Source organism: Capra hircus, chromosome 8 (genome assembly GCF_001704415.2).
Source record: "Capra hircus breed San Clemente chromosome 8, ASM170441v1, whole genome shotgun sequence".
NCBI lineage: Eukaryota > Metazoa > Chordata > Mammalia > Artiodactyla > Bovidae > Capra > Capra hircus.
Window position 1 is genome coordinate 83,690,759 of NC_030815.1, and position 25,211 is coordinate 83,715,969.

At 37.8% G+C, this 25,211-nt stretch overlaps 1 protein-coding gene across 4 annotated transcripts; it reads right to left on the bottom strand.

Moving 5' to 3' along the window:
• On the bottom strand, positions 30-25,198 carry NOL8 (nucleolar protein 8). 4 transcript variants are annotated; one of them, XM_018052491.1, is made up of 17 exons: positions 25,119-25,198; positions 23,588-23,795; positions 22,868-22,930; positions 21,440-21,518; positions 19,448-19,583; positions 18,935-19,003; positions 15,928-17,784; positions 14,613-14,726; positions 14,020-14,142; positions 13,654-13,744; positions 10,786-10,924; positions 10,081-10,158; positions 4,606-4,877; positions 2,976-3,102; positions 2,349-2,419; positions 1,528-1,607; positions 30-892 (listed from the first exon to the last, which is right to left on the bottom strand). In XM_018052491.1, the coding sequence occupies exons 2-17, from the start codon at positions 23,724-23,726 to the stop codon at positions 842-844; spliced, it is 3,489 nt and encodes a 1,162-aa protein (XP_017907980.1). In that variant the 5' UTR covers positions 23,727-23,795; positions 25,119-25,198; the 3' UTR covers positions 30-841. The 4 variants fall into 4 exon arrangements, with proteins under 4 accessions (XP_017907980.1, XP_005684226.2, XP_013821642.2 ...); XM_005684169.3 differs by lacking the exon at positions 25,119-25,198 and adding an exon at positions 24,866-25,115; XM_013966188.2 differs by lacking the exon at positions 25,119-25,198 and adding an exon at positions 24,781-24,906.

Genomic DNA, 25,211 nt, shown 5'->3' on the forward strand with positions numbered 1-25,211 from the left:
ATATGAAATTTCAGATACACCCACTATGGTTCAATGATAATCCCCTGGGACTTTATTAGATAAAGCATAATTTTGTACAGAGCCCAGTTTGATAGAGGCTTATCTATCTTGAATCCTAGCCACATTAATTTAATGAGGTAATAAATCTGTTTTCTTATCTGGACCCAGGGCACTGCCTCCTAACTGTGACTATGTTATCTTTCAGGCATTTCGATTTTTCAAAAGCTTCTAATCTAACTAGAATTTGGGATTGACGGGGTCTGCCTCCATAAATTCCTGGAGGCTAAGGAAAGGAAAACTCTGCATTTAGCATTTTCTGGTCCTCACCAAACTCTCCCATGAAAGTTGGTCTGAAATGTCCGGCATTTCAGTTAGCTTATTCATTAGGACACAAATATAGAACTCAAAGTTGGCTTGTATTCAACCTCTTAGAAAAAAACCACAAAATGGAGGTAAGGTATATTTAATACAATCAGAAATATTTCAAGTATAATTTACATGAAACATAACTTGGAAAATAAAAGTGCTCTGATACATATATTTTAAAACCTCATGTCAAGAAATGTCCACTAGTTATTGAAGATGGAGGGCAAATATATACAAAGTATTTTGAGGGACTATCTTCTGCTTCATTAAAACAAATGTTCAGGTTGTTTGAAGTAATTACGTAAGAACAAATAGGAAATCTATAGAAAAAGAAAGCAATCAGAATGATATCCCCCAGATAAGATTTAGAATATTCCTTCATTCTGAATTCTTTGCCAGCTAAAATCATTTTCTAGATCATTCCAATTTCCATGGTGAGACTTCTTTACATTATCAAAACTAATGATGACATTTATTATTTTGGCTTCACTCTCCTTTTGGCATCTTTATGTTTCTTCCGACAGTTCTAGAAAAACATAAAATCAAAAGCCCTTGTTAGGTGTGGCGTGGCAGGTTTATAAATAAGACAGAGTGTGCATATTGTTATTTTGAGAGTAGACTCTTCAGTCAAAGTCTCTAATAATTCCCTCATGTTGTTTATATTATTTCTTATATTTCCTCCATTTTTCAATAAATTATTGGAAATTTATGAAGCCATAAAATTTAAAAAAGTCTTTGTTAAAAATAAAATAACTTTCACAGTGTTCAGTAACTATATAAAGTAAAATTTAGATTATTCAGTGACTGGGTTGTGGAAATCATTTTGGAAGTGCTCACTTGTATATGGAATGTTCAGACTTTTGGCTTTAAGTGCTTACAATGGAAACTTTGAAATATTTCATCATTTCCTGTTAATTAATAAGCATGATGAGAACTCAGATCAGTCACTCAATGGGTCACTCTTTAGTCTCCTTTCTGCACATGCGTGGATTGAATTAAACAATTAAAACTTCCCTTCCAGCACTATTAATTGTGAGCATTTAAATCATGTTTTCAGTTATCTCAAGTTTCATGCCTTCCTATATTCCTACACCAGGCAAATATTAACACAAAGGTAACATCATATCTATTTCAGGAGACAATTAACAGGGCGATACTCACCATACGCAAATTGTTTGTTCTGATCTCCCAAGAATTCCTGCTAGTATCACTTCCCACTCCTCTCCAAAATAAGTCAGAACCTAGAAGGGAAAATAAAGGGCAAGGCGGCACAGTAATATTAAAACAGACAATATTTTAGTGCTGGCATTATCAAGGTCTTCAATTCGAGTTAACACAATTCCCCACCCCCAGTTTATGCTAATTTTCAAAAATATTTTATTCTTTTAGAAAATGAAAATGTAGAATTGCTAGGATTTTTACTGTTTATAAACCATTTACTATGATGTAACTTAGTTTCTGTTTTTGTTAGGCTTCAGAAATGAGTTCAACAGCCTCAGCATTTTCATGTGAACTTTTTTTTTTCTATTTTTGTTTTACTGAAGTATAGTTAATTCACAATGTTGTGTTAGTTTCAGTATACAGCCAAGTGATTCAGTTACACGCATACATTCTTTTCAGGTTCTCTCCCATTACAGTTTATTACAAGATATTGAGTATACTTCATGTGAACTTTTTAGGGTACTAAAAACTTGCGAATTTTGTATGTCTAGCATCTCAGCAAGCCCCTGGAACAAAACAAGCCCTTGCTGAGGACAGCGAGTAAGTTGAGGTGATGAATGGGAGCTTTCAGTTTTCCAGAGCTTCATAAATCAACAAGCTTCTGTCTAACAAGAGGGGGCTAAATCATATCACATTGCAAAGAATCAGAATTTTTCCCAATCAGTTCTTACTTGGATGCATGTTAGTATTAATATATCAGAACACATTATATGTAAGTAGAGATGTACTATATATACCATTTAATCAAAAAACTGACTTACCATGAAGTCTCTCATCATTCTTAGAGAAAAAGAAAAATCTAGTAGTCTCTTTCTCAGGTAATGATACTTCTCTGAAGTGAGAAAGACAAAATTGGCCCCTTAATTTCAACATTTAAGAAATGTTCACACTGTAAATATAAATGAACTATGCCTTAAATATCTGTGCTTTCTGTCTTGCTCATTTTTACCCTGAGTCACAGTAATACCACCCTTTCTCTATTCAACATTCTTTGCTTCTACCTGTAACTTTGGTAACAAAGATTTAAGTACAAGCTCTATCGTCCCTATGCTGATTGTTAATGCTCTCACCCAACCACTGCTACCCATTTTGCCAGTTTCCTGTGGAATAGCAGCCAACTAGATGAAGCATCCTCTTCCAGACCAGGGACTTCAGCAGCAGGCTTTCTTTCCTATGCACAGCATATCCCCCACCCAGTGCTATCCAAATGTCAAGGAAAAGAAACATGCTCCCAATGACAAAAAGACTACAGAACTCTGTAAAGGAGCCAAAAAATGAAAACTGTCTTGAAAAGCTAAACTTAAGATACTTCTATAATATCTCTAAAGCATGTCTAACTCAGATTTTATAAATTATGAAATATATCTGGACAGAAACACATTACTTACTCAGGGCTCTGCTTTTTGTCATCTGTTTCTTCAGTAACATCTTCCTCTTCTGAACTGCTGTCCTGGAAACGAGGGTCTCCCTGCCAGGTGATCTTCCCAGGTTTTACTGCTTCAACTCTGTAGGTCTCTATGTCATCAAAACAATGAAAGATGATACAACGTAATCTAAAGCCCAAGTATTTATGGACACATTCAGTTGTTTACTTTCACCATGCATACATATTTCTACATATTGAATATCTTAATCATTAATTCAATATATATAGTATCTTTTTGATTTTCAAATATTGAGAGAAACTTTTATTTTTTGGCATTGCTACAGTGATCTCATAAGGAATACAGAAATACTATAAAAAGATATAAAAACGGAAGGTTTATAAATGAACAACACAATTTACAAGAAAGAGCAAAATAAGTGTGACACCTGTGTTAGCATTGAGCAGTCTAAGCTATAACATGATGCAGTGAAACCCGTTTGCCTTCCTGCTCATTCATAAAGGAGAAAAGGAACATATCTTTACGTTTTCAATTTCCCAAATTTCCTTCCAAAACTGCTGAAAAAGCTGCTGCTAAAAGATGTGGATGATCACCTCACAAGTCCTCATAATTTCCAAAGCACATAAAACACATGTCCCAGGTTGCTCAGGTGTCTTAGCAATCATTTCAAGGCCAATTTCTCACACTTGGCTCTCAAAGTTAGAAAAATTAAAATATCTGTATCATACCAACTCTGTTCAACAGTTTAGGACTGACCTTGGTACTCAAATGGACAGCATAGGCAAGAGAATGAAATAGGCAGACCAATGATATATTGTGTCTTATTTAGGACAATTTTGGAACAACTACTTGATTGTTGTACCTCCTTTTGTAGTACCACAAAGCTGGAATCTAATATCTATCTGCTAAACATGAGGATGCTATTTTAACTGCTGATCTTTCAAGTAGAACTTATTGTTAGGTGTATTCTGTATAGGTATACCTTGCTTTTACAGTGAACTTTCAGAAAAACTACACTTACATCTTAAACATTAGGTGAGAAGCAACTTCCTAAGGAATAGGTGTTTCAAACTTTTAGACACGTAGGACTTCAGAGGTAAACCTCCTGAAGTGGAATGGAAAATTGTATATACCAGTGCTATACTTTTCTCTAGGTTCTGGCAAATCTCCAAGGATAAAGTTTGAAATAACTGGTATACTGATAGCACAGCTATCTGTTTAGAGCCAGGGTTACATATCTCTTCTCCTAACAAATAGCACTGCCTTTCCGGAAGTTATGGCTTCTTCAACTGCATCAAAGATGTAAAGCTATTTAAATATATGATTTCTTAAACATTTAAATATATGACTATTTCTACTCAACAGAAGAAGGAATGTTGCATACTTCTCTGGCTTGCCTTCATATGGCAGCTACCTAGAAGTTTGCTTCCAAATTCAAGAACAATTTCTTACTATGTTGAACACAGCTCTAGGCACATTACATTTATGGTTATGTAATGCTGACTGAAATACTGTTTATTTAGATAGAGAAGAGAATACTGCCTTCAGCTAATGTTAAATCATCATACTTACAGTAGACTCAATTAAATTCAAACTGCATGAAATGAAAAAGTAAAAACAAACAAAAATGTACCTTCCTTTTCATCCTTGGCATCAGACTCAAAAAAGGAAAATGTGAACCCGCCAGTTTGCTCATCACGAGTCATCAGAGCTGGAGCGTCCCGGAAAACCTCAGCTTTCTCTCCATCAGAGTCCTCATTCCAAGGTGTGTTATCTTCCTTTTCACTAGTATCTTTTACAGTTTGGAATATTTGTTTCAAATCCGTAGCAATGTTATAATACATTTCCTTAGACACCTCAGGTAGTTTCTCAGCTTCCTCCCTTTTCTTCTTTCGTTTTGCTTTACTGCATTGACATTATCAGAGATCACAAAAAAGTCAATCTTTGGAAAAATTCCAGAAATCAGGAAATAAAAATACCTTGGAATAACATTAGTCCCATTGTTTCAATCACCAAGAGGATCCACATATACAACTCATAAGACAGAATCTTAATGAAAAAGCTTTTAATACACAAAATTATTTCAAATAGCTCCAAGTATTAAACATGAATCATATTGTCCTCTCTTTTATCCTCTGAACTACACTTCAGAAATTACACCTAAGATACCAGCTATGAGTAAGAAAATTACTTAACTGCAATGGGCCTCAGTATCCTCATTTACAAAATGAACCAGGTTAAACCACATGACTTTTAATACTCTATCAAATTGTAAAACGGTGAGTTTTATGATACTGGCATTAAAGGATTTAGTCATAATTCTGTTGTAGAAATGCATTATAAATATGTCTGGGATGAAATGTTTCCATTTCCATCAAACCTGCTCTATATTTAGGAATATGTTTTTGTTTTTGGTCTTAACCAGAGTTACACAGCAGTCTCCAATACTGAGTTTTTAGACAGGAAAAGATTCCTCTTCCAACAACACAAGAGAAGACTCTACACATGGACATCACCAGATGGTCAACACTGAAATCAGACTGATTATATTCTTTGCAGCCAAAGATGGAGAAGCTCTATACAGTCAGGAAAACAAGACCAGGAGCTGACTGTGGCTCAGATCATGAATTCCTTATTGCCAAATTCAGACTTAAATTGAAGAAAGTAGGGAAAACCACTAGACCATTCAGGTATGACCTAAATCAAATTCCTTATGATTATACAGTGGAAGTGAGTAATAGATTTAACGGACTAGATCTGATAGACAAGAGTGCCTGATGAACTATGGAATGAAGTTCGTGACATTGTACAGGAGATAGGGATCAAGACTATCCCCATGGAAAAGAAATGCAAAATGGCAAAATGGCTGTCTGGGGAGGCCTTACAAATAGCTGTGAAAAGAAGAGAAGCCAAAAGGAAAGGAGAAAGGGAAAGATATAACCATCTTAATGCAGAGTTCCAAAGAACAGCAAGGAGAAATAAGAAAGCCTTCCTCAGCGATCAATGCAAAGAAACAGGAAAACAACAGAATGGGAAAGACAAGAGATCTCTTCAAGAAAATTAGAGATACCAAAGAACATTTCATGCAAAGATGAGCTTGATAAAAGACAGAAATTGTATGGACCTAACAGAAGCAAAGGTATTAAGAAGAGGTGGCAAGAATACACAGAAGAACTGTACACAAAAGATCTTCAAGACCAAGATAATCATGATGGTGTGATCACTCACCTAGAGCCAGGCATCCTGGAATGTGAAGTCAAGCGTGCCTTAGGAAGCATCACTTTGAACAAAGCTAGTGGAGGTGATGGAATTCCAGTTGAGCTATTTCAAATCCTGAAAGACGGATGCTGTGAAAGTGCTGTACTCAATATGCCAACAAATTTGGAAAACTCAGCAGTGGCCACAGGACTGTCAGTATTCATTCCAATCCCAAAGAAAGGCAATGCTAAAGAATGTTCAAACTACTGCACAATTCCACTCATCTCACACGCTAGTAAAGTAATGCTAAAAATTCTCCAAGTCAGGCTTCAGCAATATGTGAACCGTGAATTTCCAGATGTTCAAGCTGGTTTCAGAAAAGGCAGAGGAACCAGAGATCAAACTGCCAACATCCATTGGATCATGGAAAAAGCAAGGGAGTTCCAGAAAAACATCTATTTCTGCTTTATTGACTATGCCAAAGCCTTTGATTGTGTGGGTCGCAATAAACTGTGGAAAATTCTGAAAGAGATGGGAATACCAGACCACCTGACCTGCCTCTTGGGAAACCTATATGCAGCTCAGGAAACAACAGTTAGAAATGGACATGGAACAACAGACTGGTTCCAAATAGGAAAAGGAGTACGTCAAGGCTGTATATTGTCACCACGTTTATTTAACTTCTATGCAGAGTACATCATAAGAAATGCTGGACAGGAAGAAGCACAAGCTGGAATCAAGATTGCTGGGAGAAATATCAATAACCTCAGGTATGCAGATGACACCATCCGTATGGCAGAAAGTGAAGAGGAACTAAAAAGCCTCTTGATGAAAGTCAAAGATGAGAGTCAAAAAGTTGGCTTAAAGCTCAACATTCAGAAACCTAAGATCGTGGCATCTGGTCCCATCACTGCATGGGAAACAGATGGGGAAACAGTGGAAACAGTGTCAGACTTTATTTTTGGGGGCTCCAAAATCACTGCAGATGGTGACTGCAGCCATGAAATTCAAAGACGCTTACTCCTTGGGAGGAAAGTTATGACCAACCTAGAGAGCATATTCAAAAGCAGAGACATTACTTTGCCGACTAAGGTCCATCTAGTCAAGGCTATGGTTTTTCCAGTGGTCATGTATGGATGTGAGAGTTGGACTATGAAGAAAGCTGAGTGCCGAAGAATTGATGCTTTTGAACTGTGGTGTTGGAGAAGACTCTTGAGAGTCCCTTGGACTGCAAGGAGATCCAACCAGTCCATCCTAAAGGAGATCAGTCCTGGGATTTCTTTGGAAGGACTGATGCTAAAGCTGACACTCCAATACTTTGGCCACCTGATGCGAAGAGTGGACTCTGGAAAAGACTCTGATGCTGGAAGGGATTCGGGGCAGGAGGAGAAGGGGATGACAGAGGATGAGATGGCTGGATGGCATCACCAACTCAATGGACATGAGTTTGGGTGAGCTCCAGGAGTTGGTGATGGACAGGGAGGCCTGGCGTGCTGCAATTCATGGGGTCGCAGAGTCGGACATGACTGAGCGACTGAACTGAACATCCTTTTTTCTATTAGAGTCTATTTTATTTATTAGGCCAAATATTCTGTTTTACCTAAAATAATAATGTCCTAAATGATCATCTTACTGGTGAAGACTATCTCATACAGAGAAACTTTTAATACTTCATTAAATAAACCATAGGCTATAAGTCAAACAAGCCTCCTATGAAACTGAGCTCCATGATCAATGAAACACAAGGCAGTGGTTTTAAAAGCGGTCCAAAGGTCCTCTGATACTTCAAGAAGTGGAAGTTAATTCCTCCATCCCTTTCAGTGTGGGCTGTTCTTAAAGACCTCTTCTAAGGAACAGAATAAGGCAGATGTGGATGTGTACAACTACTGAAACTAAGACTATAGAGTGCACCTTGGCTTTCTCCTTGCTCTCTCCCCTTCCCTAATCACTGTCTTTGGGAAAAGTCAGACACCCTGTTCTGAGAGCACCCAAACACCCAAAAGGAGAGGTTAACAAAGCAAGGAACTGAGGCCCCCTGCCAGCGGTCAAGTGTGTGAACCATCTTGCAGACAGGTTGCAAACTTCCAGAGACTATTGCCCCAGGTGACATCTTGACTACAACCTCTTGAGAGCCCAAAAAAGAACTACCTGGTGAAGTGCTCCCAAATTCCTGACCCACAGAAATGGATACTTAATAAATTTTAATTTCAAGCTCTTCGTTTTGGGGCAATTTTTTACATAGCAATACCTAACTGATACATATTTTGGTACCTAGAAGTGGGGTACTACTATAAAAGCCCAAATTGTAGGAATGACTTCATAGCCCACACAATAAGCAGAAGTTGAAAGGTCAGTGAGGAGGGTGTTAGCAAAAGCATGAAAACTCCCTGAAGAAACTGTTAGTAGAAACGACATGCCAATTGAGTCTTCAGGTAAGGCCTTGCAGAAAAGTGAAGTAAACACTACTGGAAAATGGGGGAAAGGAGATCACTGTTATATAGTGGCAGGAGGCTTAGCAATACTGTCGCCTTTATTAACTAGTAAGTAGAAAAGGCACCTATTGAATGGGTGATCTAGCAATGGAGATGTCCAGGAAGGTGTTGAAGGTATTTTATGATTTCTTCTTGCTGCTTACAGTAACATGTAAGCAGAGATGGGAGAAGGCAATGGCACCCCACTTCAGTACTCTTGCGTGGGAAATCCCATGGACGGAGGAGCCTGACAGGCTACAGTCCATGGGGCCACTAAGGGTCGGACACGACTGAGCGACTTTATTTTCATTTTTCACTTTCATGCACTGGAGAAGGAAATGGCAACCCACTCCAGTGTTCTTGCCTGGAGAATCCCAGGGACAGAGGAGCCTGGCAGGCTTCTGTCTATGGGGTCGCACAGAGTCGATGCGACTTAGCAGCAGCAGCAGCAGCATAAGCAGAGATGGTGAAACTTAAGAAATAAGTTTTTTTAATAAGGAACTAGGACCTCATGGTTTTGAAGACTCCTATTCTCTAGAAGGCAAATAACATAAAATTTAAGAAATATCTTCTAAGCAAGAACAAATTTATTTTTTCAGGAAAATATAGTGTGAAGCAGGTTTTGGCAAAGTACACCCATGGATGAGATCCTAGCCGCTGCTTATTTATGTATGGAGTGCAAGGTAAGAATAATTTTTGAAGGTTGAAGTGACTAGACAAAACTATATAAAAAGATGGCTTCATAATATGTACAGATTACATGAAATGCAAATTTCAGTGTCCTGAATAGTTTTATTAGGACACAGCCTGCCTTATTCATTTTATGTATTATGTATGGCTCTGTTTCTGTTATAAGGACAGAGAAGAGTCACTGTAAGAGAGACCATCTGGCCTGCAAAGGCTAATACATTTATATTTACTACTGTACTCTAAAGACAAAAATTTGTACACCAGGCCAATTATTAATATAAAGCAAAATCCTTTGTTGAGAGCCTAGATACAGCTCAGAAACTCCAACTGTTCAAACAAGAGAGCTTCTTATGAGTTTAAAGGTATTATTTCTCAGCAGTCCCGCTGAACACCATGGTGAAAAAAAAAGTTTATCTTACACTGAATTTTGGCTTTTGTCTAATGAAGTGAACCCCAAAAAGATTCACAGGCGACCCAAATACTTTAAGACAATTAAAGGAACAGAAACACCACTAGATTTGACGGGTAGGTACAGAGACATTCCACAATGAGGAGGCTCGTACGGTACGGTCTGAACGTGATTCTTTTTAAAAGAAACTTTTAATTTTGGAATAATTTTAGATTTACAGAAAAACCAGAAATAACCTTCACCTAGTTTCCCCTCATAGCAGCATCTTACATAGATATGAAACAATTGCCAAATCTAAAAGATTAACACAGGTACCTTACTAGTAACTGTAGCAGTTTACCTTTCTTTTGGTTTATCATCCTGCTTTCTTTCGTAAGTGGCATGGTCATGCCTTGTTGGATCATAATGTATGATGTCCCTATTTAAAAAAGGAGAGTGATAAGTTGGAAGGGACAAATCAGAGTATAAATTCGAAAAACTAATAGCAAAACATAATGTAAAACCAGGACAATTCCACTTTTGAGCAAGACAAAGGAATAAATATCAAGTAAGTGTATTAGAAGCTCCTTATAAGCAATTATATTTAAAATTACCCAGTTCTGAGGGGATCTTTGAAAAATTTTCAAATATTATTTTAAAACAGGAAAATATATCTAGATAAAATGATATACTGTTGGGATTCGTATAAAATATTTCAGTGGGTAAAGTAGGGGGGAGTGAGTAAAAGTATAGAAGAGAAAACTGGTCACATGTTAGTGATTGGAGAAGTTGGGTGATGGTACATAGGGGTTTCATTACACTAGTCTTCCTAAATTATATATTTTCCATAATAAATTGTTACATTTATTAATATTTAAAGTTGTCCATTTTTTCAGTAATAATAAATACAGAAAAAATTTTAGATTAGTTTCTTGAAGTGAATCACTAGGTAAGTATAATATTAAGAGAATGATACATATTGCTAACTGCTCTCCCCAAGAAGTTGAAAATGGCCTAATTTTGTGGCAAAGGAAGAGAGAAGTGTGAGATGAAACATATGACATACTTAAATTTCTTAGCAGCTACTGATCCTTTGCTTGTAGAATTGCTTAAGCTGATCTGCAAAACACTCTGCACAACATTCAGGGCTTTCAATTTTTCTGCAGCAAGCTCTTCCTCCTCAGGAGTTTTCTTTTCATTTATTTCTTCGAGGGAAGAGGATAATTAGTAATCTTTTGGCAAACATAACTTGAGAAATCTCAATAATCAAATGTTTAGCAAGAACTTAAACATGTACAAAGCACATTAAGATAGGAGGAACAAAAGTTAAATCTTGTTTTGCTAACTTCTTTGTCCCTAAGCCCCCGACGTCACAGTGAATTCAGAAATTGCATGACCAGCAAACAAAATTCCCATTTCTACTTATAATTAAAAATAAAATATGAAATTAATAGCTTTCAGTGGCAAGTCTGTTTTTAAGGTAAAGATTGACAAATGTAACAGAGCTAGATAGTAATTATAAAACTAAAGTGAATAGAGATTCTTTGATTTTTCCTAACAATATAGAAATTAATCTAAATTACATGTAAACCTAAAAATGAAAGACAGTGAAAGGTGGTAATTTTATTAACTATTAACATGATATGTTAGCAGACAGTTATTTAGCTTTTAAACTCAGTAATAAATATCACAGGAAGAGAGCCTACACACAGGGCATTGTGGAATCCTATAAGCTGGCTTTCTTATTTACTAAAAACAGACAAATATCAGTGAACAAAGTTAAACAGTTAACAGCCAGTTTGGATTATAAGCGAAAACATAAAAGAAGTCTGAGCCTTAAAGACCGTTTCAAGTTACTGTAGGATATACACAACTACATAACAGAAATTAACAGAATAAAACACTGATTTGCATAAGTTTTCTATAGAGATGGCCCCAAAGTGTCTAAGGGTTCAAAAGAGGTAGAGATTATGTTCAGTTGGAGTAAGAAATGTTTCACAAACCAGGTATAGTCTAAGGTAGGAAAGACAAAGTAGTCCCCTGAGGAAGGAAGAGAGCATGCTAGGAAACAAAATGAACACGTACTGAAATAAAAAACTGCAAAGAGTTTATACTGCATTAGGCTAAACCATATGACACTGCTCATATTCAATGATTTCTGACTTCAAAAAGTGGCAATTTTAATTTTATCCTAATATTGACAATTAGGAAGTAGAACAGAATGTTAGAAAGGGCTCAGTGTATTGGTAAGTTGCTTACCTGCAGGACAGTCTTTGAGCAACACACAAAAACTCAGTCTCAAAGGTTCCCAAGGAACCTCTGATACAGGCTCTTCCCAAGATTCTGTAACACCCTCTGGCTTTAGCCTTTTTTTATACATGAATGTTTTCCAAATGTGGGTCATCTTTGCTCCTGACTATTCTGCTGAGTTCCCAGTTATTCTTTCCTCAATGCCTGGTGGATATTTCTCATAAGGGTATCTAAAGTTGAAAAGCAGAATAGCCAGGACCAACGATGACCCAGATTTGGAATATATTCATGTAAAAATGAAGGCTAAAGCCACACAGACTACAGAATCTTGGGAAGAGCCTATATCTCAAAGCAAAGGGAAAATTTAGGAACCAAGAATTATGAAGAAAACAAGGACGTTTAAGTGTCATAGAAGCAAAGGGAAGAGAACATTTCAAGAAGGATGATCAACACTAACAAATGCTATAGGCAGGCCAAAGGGTGAAGCTTGAGAAGATGCCACTGCATTTGGTAAACCAGTTATTCACAGCTTTGAGGGAACCCACGCTAAAGAGTTGTAAATATGAGACAGACAAAAGTGGCAGGAGTTAGAAAGCAACATCTATAGCTTCTTGACTAATCCCAAGGTTCTATCCATTCGTATGTTATCAACATGGAATTCTGAGTGAAAAGTTCTGAAACAATAAGTTGGTATGGATCCTGGAGAATTTACTCTCGGAATACTTGTTTTCAGAAATGTATAATATACATAATGATCACCTCAAAGAATTGAAAGTATCATATCCAGAGACTGTACTTTCAATAAAATCAACGGCTTCTAAATTAGATGCAATTTATTTTTTCATTTCAGGCTTAGAACTGAAAAAAAAAATGGGAATGGCAACTTAAAAACTGGCAGGGTTGAAGAATGGCTTTTTGAACCTATGAGACTGAACTATGTCTGTAGAAAGAACGAAGAGATAGAAGAAAGTTAAATGTGAAGATACAAATGAGAAAGGAGGGAACAGGAGGTATAAATGGAGAAGATCAAGATGCAGATTAGATAAACTCAGGAAAGAAGGAAAAAGAAAGGACAGAGTAGTTCTGAGATTGGAAAGGAAAGCAGGGAGCTACTTCAAGTGACCATCCTCTTGGTCAAGTAAGAGGTGAGGTCTTTTGCAAAGGATAAAGGTAGAAGATCTTGTAAAGAAAGTTTGGAACCACTGCCGATGCTTCCGATAGCATCAGTGCTGTTAAATATATTCAAATAAGAATGAATTTAAGTATAGTGACATTCAATGGTACATTGCTTTGAAAAATCTGCACCGAGCATGAACATTTTCTTTAAGTAAACCAAGTGGGATATATCTGTCTTACACAATCTCACGAGGACCTGTTGACCTTCTGCCAGGTAGGGTCCTTGACTTCTAACACTAGGAACGGGATGAGGGAAAATGGTACCTTTGGCAGATGCTACTTTTTTCTGTCTTTTCTGGCAGCTTCAGGAAATTAAAATTTTATAAATAAATTAATACATACCAGTGTTACACATACATATAACACACCATGTACACATAACACTGTATGTGTTATATATACATAAAACACTTCTCTATGTGTTAAGTCAAGATGGTAGACGAGTTGATTCCTCGAGGTATGCCAGCTCTAACATCAGGACTGTTTGTTTGGACAATGAGTCATTTACCTTCATGTTCATCTTCACTATCACTTTCTAGAAATCGGGAGTCCATGCGAAATCTGTCATCAGTGCCAAAGTGAGACTGCAAATTCATGAGCTAAAGACAAAACACAAAGACAACTGACAGTCGCATTCCCAAGAAATTACTTATAAACAAGGTCCTCCAAGTATACTTCCCATGCTGTGAAATTTACTACATTAATGTATGCATAACCTCACCTACCCATGAACCAAACAAAGAGGGCCATGGAGGACTCAATCTCATAATGTTAAGAGTCTGGGCAAGGTCTGCCTTCATTAACCTAGATTTAAGGACTATGTTGAAAAAATAAGAGCATGTTGCAAATTTTTTTATTTTCAGTCTTCACTAACCTTCTGTCCAGCTCTGCCCTCAAACTGAGGTTTAATTCTGAACCTGTTATTATCATCTTCGGAACAAGATTCCTCATCATCGCTGCTGTCAAAGAGCTTCCCAGAGGCTCTACCCATGGACTCCTATTACATAAGGACAGAAATGTTTATTAATAACCAAGACAATCAGTATTCCCCTCATTATGCAATTTTCCTCCTTACACTTAAGAAACGACTCCAATGCATATCCCAGGAAACAGTGTAGTGGTTACAATGGAAACTCTTGATTCAGTGATATTTACGTGGCCCCTTGGGTCTCAGGAGGCTTCTAATGCAGCCTGAAAGGGGGGCAGTTATTATATGTAAGAACATTTTCTGCATGGTTTCACTAATATTGATGTCACTTTGCAGAGGACAGATTTATGTGGGAGAAAATCTTTAAGGCCCCTGTAGCATCCATGCTTGGTGGTCTGGGGAGTTTTGTGTTTCACTGTGGCTCCCAGAGGAAATTTTATGTTGAGCCCAGCAGTTGGGGGCAGGTTTTGGTATGCAATATGCAGAAATGGATCTGCACAAGTAGAGGCATGCCCATATGGACATCTTAAATTTCTTACTTTTACCAGTTCCTCTCCTGGATGGCTTTGCTCCCGTGTAGATGTCTCCTCTGTTTCACTTTCACTATTGGAATCAAAGATGATGTGCGTCGGTTTGTCCTCTGGATGACCATCCTAGAGTGGTCATCAAAAGCATTATCCTTAAGACAACCTCTCATCTCCTTCCCCAAGTCTATTTCCCACCCTATTTTTTCTCTAGTGAATACCGCCATCATCCCAAGATAGAAACTTCTCCCTTTCTATTTGCAGTTGATCACCAAGTCCCATCAGTTGGGCCTTCCTGCTATTTTAAAAATATATTCCCACAGTCACTGCCTTGGTTCTGGCTCAAAACCTCCCAAAGGCTGTCTATCTTGTTCCCTTATTTGTCCCATTTGATTTGTTGTTCTCACCACGTCCTGAACCATTTGCCCCAAACATAAGTCGGCAAACTTCCTCTGTCAAGGGCCAGAGAATAAATATTTTAGGCTTTGCAAGCCACATATAGTTTTAGTTCTATATTCTCCTTTTTTAAACTCTTTAAAAATGTAAAAACCATTCTTAGCTAAGAGGCTCTTTTAAAATAGGACATGGGCTCGTTTGCCAATTCCTGTTCCAACACAACTAGTCTTTACTCCCTTGCTTTCAGTCCTTTAGACTTAAGAATAAACTCCAGCCCTGTAACCTACTTATCTCTCTCACTCCTCACCACCTTGTACTCTATTTAGTCAGTTATTACAAATATCCACTTTTGTACAAACTGCTACCTTATCTTATAATGCCTTTCCTCTCTCTTCCTACCCTTTTGCCTCTGCCAGACCAATTTCTACTGAGCCTTTCCCACTAGACTCAGGTCAGCTAGGGAAGTACCCACTCCCCGGCAATGCCAACAAACTGGTCTGCTTCCTGTCAGGGCACATGGGCATACTTGTTTCCCACTGCATGGAACTGAACTGTGACCCTCTGTTCACCACACTGTGAACCAATACTGCCTGATAGTGATCATTTCTATAAATCGAACACTTGCTGTGAAGGCCTGGAACTTTGTAGGAACTTAATAATTCTTGAAAAAATGAATAAGATCCCGTTATAGTAAATCTTCGTAAGACATGACTCATTTGACAGGTGATATATATGGCAATTGAGATGTATTAGTACACATCACTTAACTATATCAGTAATATCTTCTAAAGCAATATCCAGATATACTATATAGACACAAGGACATAAAACACAAACATTCAGCTCTAAAGGGGCCTGCCTACATTTGTGGGAAAGAAAGAGACTAGACCTGGAGAGAGTTCTTGGTAAATTCCTAGACTGAAAATATACTCACCAAATTTGCCAGAGCATTGTGAACCAACTTCTTTTGGACTTCTTTGGCTTTCTGCCTTGCCTCTAAGGCTGCCAAACGTTTCTGATTATCTTCAGCATGCTTATCCTTAGCATTATCATCTGATGAACTATTAATAGAAAGTGGGAAGTCAGTTTTACTTTCCTGGGAGTCTCTCCTTGAGAAAACCTCTGGCGATTTCTCAGGGGCCTTGGAGCTGCACAGATCAGGCCTCCTTTCAGAGCCCTCTCCTGACCTTCCAGTCCTGTGGCAACAGTCTTCATCAAGGCCTCTGCTGGGAGTCTTAGCACTACAACTTGAAGATTTCTTATCTTTCAGTGGCAATGGACTAGAAATAGGATTTCTATTTCTCTTTTCTGAACTGTTAGGGGACACCACTTTGTGACCCTGGCTCGCAAAAGGCTGTCTCTTTTGAGGCTGAATTTGGTTTGAGTCATTTGCCGCCTTTGCATGTCGGAAAGGAGTCTCTTCACTTGATAGGCCATTAGCACACAGGGACCAATTTCCCATGGACACATTCCTCGGTTCCTCAAGTTTCAAGGAAATTTTATCTTTATTAATATTATTAGAGGCAACACTCTCTTGCAAGGATTTTTTCACTGATTCCTTTCCATAGAGACAGCCCACTCCTTTGAAAGCCTGAAATTTTGGCTTTAAGGTATTTTCCTTTGTTTTCTGTTTTCCACGTGGGTTCTCTCTTTCTTCTAAAAGAGAAGCCACAATCTCCTCAGGATGAATACACTGCTGGCCTCTGCGGAGGTCACCTGGGGTCCTTTGGCTCTTGGAGGCCCTGTCACACTTGGGAGTGGTTTCCTGGCCATTGCTTTCAGTCTTTTCTTTTGGAGCCTCCTGATTACCACCAGCCAACTGTTCCAAATCAGCCAAAGTCAGATTCACACGGAGACAGTTTTCCATCAAGGTGTTATACTCCTTATCTCCTTCACACTCAGTTGATTCTGATATAGAATCAGCATCTTCACTGCTACTGGACTCAATCAGAGATTTACAACTAAGAGGCTTAACTCTGTGACTGAGGGCTACCTCTACTTTGTTTTTTCTTTTTTGTTCTTTAATATAGTCATCAGAAAGATCATACTTTTTTCTGCTTTTCAAATAAGTCTTCTTGTACACAGACTTTTCTCTTTGTGAAAAATCTACACCATTTTCGATCTTACCAGAACTTTTTTTCATTGCAATGATTTCATCTGTATCTCCTGAATCAGAGTCACAACCATTTTCCGCAACATTACTTTCACCGTTGAGGCAAGAGACTCTGTTTTTGAGGCCTAAACCTGTCGAAGTATGAAATTTGTGAAAATCAGATTTAAAATCATCCCTTACAACTTCAAAGGGATCATTTTCAAATCCATTTGAGGACCATGTAGTTTTCTCTAAGTTTTCCTCTCTTGCAATCATTAGTCTTAATTCATCTTCAGAATCAATATCATCATCAGATATGCTATTTCTCTTTTTGGTAGTTTCTAAACCAGAAGTCTGAAAAAATACATTTTTTAATTTCTGATGATCAAATTCAGTTATATATGGTGATTTAGGAGTAATGGAATTATGAGGTGCTTTTTGTGTAACCTGTTGTATTAAATGTGGACTCTCCATTATGCTATTAGGTTTTGATCTCATAGAATCCTCATTCTTCTGTACTTTTATTATCTTCTTGGCAGGGCTGTGAAAGTCAGAGAATTCTCCTCGCCGTTTCTTACTCATGGGATCATTCCCTCCTTCCAGTTCCCAGGTGAGGTTGGATATAGGAACAGCATTTGTGAAATCCTCCCCTATCTTCTTTAAGTTGTGGCAGTATTTTGAGGGATCATACTTTATGATGTCACCAACAGTCAAGGAACAAAAAAAGGCACTAGGTTTTAGAAAAACCTATCAATCTGATTAAGCAAAAGAATACTGTTTATCTTAGCAAATCATTGACTCATTTTACCCTCAGTTTCCAATCAAACAGAAAAGGACTTCATTAGGTAACTGAGGGTCTTTGGAACTGACATGTCCATGGCATGTCCAGAGTGAAAACCAACGATCATCACTATTAACTGGAAGAAATTACTTGGGTTGTATATGTATATTACAACAAACTGATTTAAGATTATATTCGAGGTACTTTTCTATATGTCTGAGAAACCTATTCACTGCTAACATCATAAAGCAGAGTATAGAGGGGAAGTCAGAGGGGGAACAATTAGACACTGCGTTGGTTATCTCAAACCTGAGAATCAAAGATTCTCCAACATTTTGACCACGCCTGTCTTTTCAATGCTGGTTCATCCTAGACCTGATTCTCTTAGCTCAAACATCCACTTCACATTTCACTCACTCTCTGAATTTTTGCAGGTCTTTCTTAGAAGGCTAATACTTATCAGATCTGTTTTGTTGCTAACCCTGTCCAGAAAGATTCCAGTCAACGTCAATGGCATTGGCTGATTTCCTAAAACATACAAATAGACAAGTATAAGTTGCTTGAATGGCTCACTCCTGAAAAGTTCCTTTGTTCACTTAGTAACTACTGAATACCTGGCTAATTATATGTGAAGTGTGTCAAATACTGTCTATTATCTCTTGGCTTTACACTGTCCTTCCAAATCCTCCTCTCTGCTATTAAAAGGCTACTTTTATGACTGCACTGTGTTCCCTTGTCCTTCCTTAGTTCCTCTGGAAATGGCTTTGAATCCATGTCAAACGAGAGGAATGATATATAAATTAGTAAGTAAAAGTGCTTGCTTAACAAGCATCATTTGTATCACTTACTTGTATAAAACGTCACTACATTTTCTTGTCCTCTAATTGTTTCATACATGTAGGTAAGTGGATCTTACCTTATAGAGAAATTGGGAACATAAAAACTCTTAAACATCTAAAGATTTACTGACAGCAGCAGTGAAACTCCAAAGATACGAAGTTAACTCCTGCAAGTATCCATCACTGTAGTCAACAATAATTTCTCTGAAAGGCCAACTGCTAAGGATATTTTACGTTTACGTTCATTCTTTAGATGAAGGACAGGTAAGACTCTTCCAAATTTACTCACAACCCAATTCTAAAAGAAAAAAAAAAAGGATATATTTATTATACTTGTCACAAACCGAAAAGATTAACCATTCTGCATAAATATAACTTAAGAAAAAAGAGTATAGAAAGAAGAAGGAAAATTGAGGCAGTTGTTGATCCCATATAAATCACATAGGATGGTACAGAAATAACAGCCATTAAAAAAGCAAACTTGGGACCTGATTGGACTCCTCACCACATCTATTTCCCTCAGGAGACTTGCCTCCATGTGGGTTTTTATTTCTCTTTCTAAAATGGGGGAAACCTGTGCTTTCCCAAGAGCTGTAAATGCACTTGGAAGATCATAAAGCACTATTCATGTTAACTGCTTCAAAGCAAGAGAGAAAAAGCAATTGCTTTAAACATGATGTTCATGGTCATTTGGTCTCAGGAATTGGTTCCTAGACTACTTAGGTTACCAGGGGTGACTTACTTTGTGCCCTGGTACTTCTGTTCCTGGCACAGCTTTCACATGGAAATCCACTGTTTTCATCTTGTCTAGCAAGCTGGTGTTGCCTGTTGTTGATTTCCCTTTCTTTGCTCTTGCTTCTTCTCTCTCTTGGGCCAATCTAAATCAAAGAAAAAATATAAATAAGAGAGTTAAAATAACCAATCACACTATTAACCATGCTTCTGTCTTGTTTTTTCATACTATAAAGCTGTTTAACTTCATAGGTATCATTTGGGATCTCTCAGCTTTTCCTTTCAACTTATGTACTTTTGGTATTTTAAATTATTCTTAATCCCTTCTCTTTGTTATGAGGAAAAGGTCTCTTCTTTCAGAGTCTAATCTGCTCAATCTTGAATATTACTACTCTTATAATGAAGAGAATGCAGAATAGAATGCCAACTAAATCTCCCAATTCAAACTCCCTATCTGATTCAGGCCTGGTCACCTGTGCTGACCAATTCTCATTGGCCTCTTTGCTTCTGGTGTGGCTCTTTTCTGAGCGCTGAAGAATTGATGCTTTTGAACTGTGGTGTTGGAGAAGACTCTTGACAGTCCCCTGAACTGCAAGGAGATCCAACCAGTCCATTCTAAACGAGATCAGCCCTGGGTGTTCTTTGGAAGGAATGATGCTAAAGCTGAAGCTCCAGTACTTTGGCCACCTCATGCGAAGAGTGAACTCACTGGAAAAGACTGATGCTGGGAGGGATTGGGGGCAGGAGGAGAAGGAGACGACAGAGGATGAGATGGCTGGATGGCATCACCGACTCGATGCACGTGAGTCTGAGTGAACTCCGGGAGATGGTGATGGACAGGGAGGCCTGGCGTGCTGCGATTCATGGGGTCGCAAAGAGTCGGACACGACTGAGCTGAACTGAACTGTGGCTCTTTTACATTTCAGTTTCCAAGATTCATACTCCACAGGCAGATGTGCACAGGTACTCAAAGGCAGCAGCACTGTGTGCTCACCCTGCTCAGGATGAGAGCCCCGGTTCTTGCCTATAATAGGCACAAAAGTACTGCTGAATGAAAATCTCATCACTACCCTGTTCACAGAGGCCCACAGCTGAAGAACAAACTCCTCACCTTTGTCTCCAGACTATATCCACAAAATTTGGTTTAGACCTTATTTTTCCTTGTGGCACTTCTTTGCCTGAGAACAATCTTAAAACTCTCTTGGTCACTTCATCTGTACATTCCGAAAATGTCTCCTATTTTGAAAGCACCCAAACGCATACAATCTTTTCTCCCTAAGGATACTTTTAGGATCTTAAAATGCTTTAATAGTTTGTACATTGCCTTGTTCTTAAATCTTAAGCATAATTAATCTTATGCGTCTCTTACAGGGATCCTATTATCTTTAAGTTTTTGTATGACACTTTCATTAACAGTTTAAAGTTAACTTTAATGTTAACAGTTAGTTAACTGTTAACAGTTTAAAGTTAACATAAGCAATTTGGTATCATCTATTAAAATTTTAAGTGTGCTTAATTCCATGACATAGCAACTTCTTTTGTTGACATACACACCAGAGGGACCCTTGTACATATATAGAAGTTATCTTCAAGGGTCATCTGTTAGCAAGAGGAAGTGGAAATGGTCTAAAGGTCCATGAGTGGGGGATGATTAACTAGACTGTGGCACATTTTCTAAAATAGTACTAAACAGGTATTACAAAGAAGGGGGAAGACCTACATCATCATAAAAGGTTGTGTCTAAAAAGCTGCAAATAAGTACATATTTTTATAGGTTAAAGTATACATATATAAGAGCATTACATTATCTTCTTTGGTGGGGTCTGGGGTCATAGGGAGTCTCAGTTAAGAAGGATTTTAGCTCTACTTATAATGCGTAAATTTGTTAAAACTGTAATAATATGATAGTTTCAAATCAATTAAGTGAACATATAAAATCACTTACAATATTAAGAAATTAGTGTGTTAATGTTTGGATTAAATCAAATACAGCAAACCTTACCTGTGCAAAAAACTTTCCTTTGCTAGCTGAATTTGCAGTGTCCCACCTTTCCATTTTGTTTTATTTAAAACAGACATACCTATAAAGCAAAGAATTAGTACCCAAGTACATAGCAATGCAAAAATATATTTCAGCATGTGCTTTTACTAATTAGTACCAAAAAAAGAAAACTTATTTATCACAAACACACAGAGGAAAGAGAATAAGGAAAGTGAGACCGGAAAGAGGAGGCTTAGGTCCCATTCTTATCTTGACCACTTATTAGATTCTTATATTCCCTATCGTCTCATGTAACTGGAAGATTTAAATGAGGTAAATGTGCAAAACTTTAAGCAAAATTTGTCATTTGTTTATAAAGTAATATCAGAAATCTCTGGCAAATGGTTGGTATTTATTTAACATATCACTGTTATTTACCCTACTAAAACTATAGAATACTAATGTAATTTTCTTAGGGAGAATCAGAGGACACTGGAATCCTACAGCTACTCATTGTTATTTATCACCTCATACTAATTATCACTGCATAACTTGCAAACATATCAGCACAAGCAACTAAACTGTGTTTGAACTACTGTACTCTAGTAGCTGATTTTTCCAAGTATCTGCTATCAGCTTCCTTAATAATTATCACTAAGAGAAATTTCTATGAGACAGGTATTATGCCAAGTACAGAAGTATTATTCAATTTCATATTCACAGTAATGTTATGAGATAACCTATATCTTGGTCATATATCAGGTAAAGAAACTGGGTCTTCTACTTTAAATAAAACTGCTAGGTCACACAGCAGAACTGTGTTCTTAACTGCAATTACTTGTCATATGTTTCCCAACTGGACAGATTATATTACAAAAGGCCAAGCTCTTCCTTCTCTGTTAGCATGTTCCCTACTCAGTGTCTTTTGACTTTTCAGTCTCCAAATAATTAGAATGCATTTCTACATTAGTGGCAGTATGAATTACCTCTCACTCTTCACTGAAGGCCACAGCTGGTCCTCAGCTTTCTTAAACTTATTGATAGATATTTCATAATTTCAAGGATATGATCTTATAAGGGCATAATGTAAAGCCCTCTTCTAATAGCATTTATTAACAAGAATTATTTACCTGAGAAATGAACACCCTGTGGAGTGAGGTATGGCATAATATCCAGTGGGATATAGGTAACATGCAGTTTCTATTAAAGCATGGTCCTTTGTCCACAATATTTGAGAATGCCACTTTTGAGCAAACTTGTTGGTAATGTGCTACCATATGTCATGCATTATGGAATCAATCTAAATCTCAAACTGTAGAATATCAGAATTCTATTCATCACGGTTGTCCCTCTCAATGACATAAAAGCGGCTGTTTAGATTTAGAATCAAAGTTATTCCAAATTACATAGCGACATGAAATGGTAAATAGTATAGAAAACATTCATTACATTTCTTCAGGTCTCCTTCTGTTACTCTGATGTTGATATATGCAAAGACTTTCTGTGGGTTTCCTAAAAAAAAAAACAAAAACTTAAATTCTTACCCAGAGAATAATGTAAAAATGACTTCTAAATTTAAAAAAGACCTCTTAGAAACTTACTCTTTCAAAGAAAAACCTTGTTTATTTTTCATTGGATACAAAGATTGCAAATTTTTAAGCATGATTATCTAAATATTTTAAAAGAAAATATGTACGAGAAAAATGTCAAGCAGTCAGTTAAAGAAACATTTTGCATGTTTATATGTTAGTGGTATTCTAACAGGACACTTACTAATTATTAGAATTTTAGCTCTGAAAATTTAAAGCAACATGTTTCAGAAATTGGATGTTTGGGAATTCCCTGGAGGTCCAGTGTGAGACTTTGGGCTTTCACTGCAGAGGGCAGATTCAATCCCTGGTCAGGGAACTAAGATTCTGCAAGCCACATGTTCCCTCCCCTCTACAAGAAAGGGGAGAGGGGATGTTTGGGAATTTAGAATTTTTTGATTTCATACATAACACCTCCAGAGCATATGTGCTGGGATAGGGTTAGTACTATACTATCATAATGAAATAACATCACTTTCAGTGTTCAGTGCTAACATTCATCTTTGGGGGTTCCTTTATTTTGTGATATTTGACTTGAGTTATATTTGCTTTAACTACCCATGAAGAACTCTAAATTTACCTTGATCATCTTTCCGAGTGATGATCTCCACATCAGAAACTTCTCCAAATCTGCCGAACTGATTCTGCAGGTCTGCCTCAGAAATATTCTGCCCAAGACCACCCACAAAAAGGCGTTTCATTTCTCTGTTGGCTTTCATCAAGGCTGGACAAACACTCAGGGTGTTCTAGTGGAAAAAAACTTCTACCTAGAGTTCTTTCCCTTAAATCTAAAACAAACAAACACAACAACAAAAATAAAACCAACCAACCAACAAACGAAAAAACCCTCAACTCCTTTCCCTGAACCTCCCATGCCAATTGGTTGCCTGGATTTGTGCTTGCCTTCCTATTGTACTGTTCCCAATTTTATTCCTGAAGACTCTGTTCACACACTACATGCTTGTTCTTCATGAATGCATTTGGGAACAGAACCCTACAAACAGACACAGGTGCAGATGGATATTTTTCCCTCTAAATGACCACAATATACACTCTACTCCCCCTGAGTTTACTAATCCATATTGTTAGGTGTTTCTCCTTTATTCACTCACTTTAATAAACTGACAGAAATGGGATGGGACATATTAACATCCACGGGATCTTCCCAACCCAAGGATGGAACCCAGGTCTCCCACACTGCAGGCAGATTCTTTAAGCTCTCCATCTTCAAGCTTCTCACAGTCAAATGAGAAGTAAGCAAATGCTGCAATTGCAATATCACCTTACAACAGAAATACATACAAAGTGGTTTTCAGGCACAAAAAGAGCAATGGATATCAAAACTAATACAGATTTTTTTTTCAACACTATGCGCCAGCATTGTACGTAGTTTCCAGGCACCTTTTTTTTTTCAGATTAGCAGGAGAGGTGAAGTCACTTTCCCAATGCCATTCAGAGAAATAGCGGTGAAACTAAGATTATAACTCAAATCTAATTTCTGAACCCGTAATTCTAACACTGTACTAGGGAGGGTGTTGGAATAGAAGGGACTCAGGAAAACTTTTCCAGAGATACTGGGATTTAAGGCCTATAATGGGTATCTCACTTAGTGCCCAGCCGGTGCTCAGCTACCAACAAGCCCCTCACCCCAAGTTGACAGACTCCGCACACACGGAACCCCAACACAACGCCAAAACGCCGGAGCATGGGTCGAGATCTAGGCGTGAGCCACGGCCTATATCTTCCTGGTAGCTTCCTCTGTCCCAAACCTACCCTCTCCATCCTTTCTTGAACACATGCACGGAGAAGGTAGGCCAATTAGCCCCTTCCCATCCCAGGCCCCAAGCCCAGGGCTCACCACTTCTTTTTCTACATCCAGCGCGGCGTACAGTCCTAAATTCTAGTCACGTGTCCCAACAAGTACCCTCTCTCTTGCTTCCTACTGGATTTCCAACCCAGCCTCCTCAGGTTCCATTACTACTCTCAGTTTCCCAGTGTACTTTATTTCGTTTCCAGTCTTAAGGCAATCGCGATGACCCCGTCCCCTGCCTCTAAGTCCGCAAAAAACCCCAAACAAAAATTCCCTAATTCATATAGAAGAGGGTTATAACCTTATCTCCTGGATACGGTCGGCGGAAATGAGGAAGGGGAAGAAATACAAAGAAGCTCCCTCTTCAAGTGCTCGTGGAACCGCCTCTTCCGTG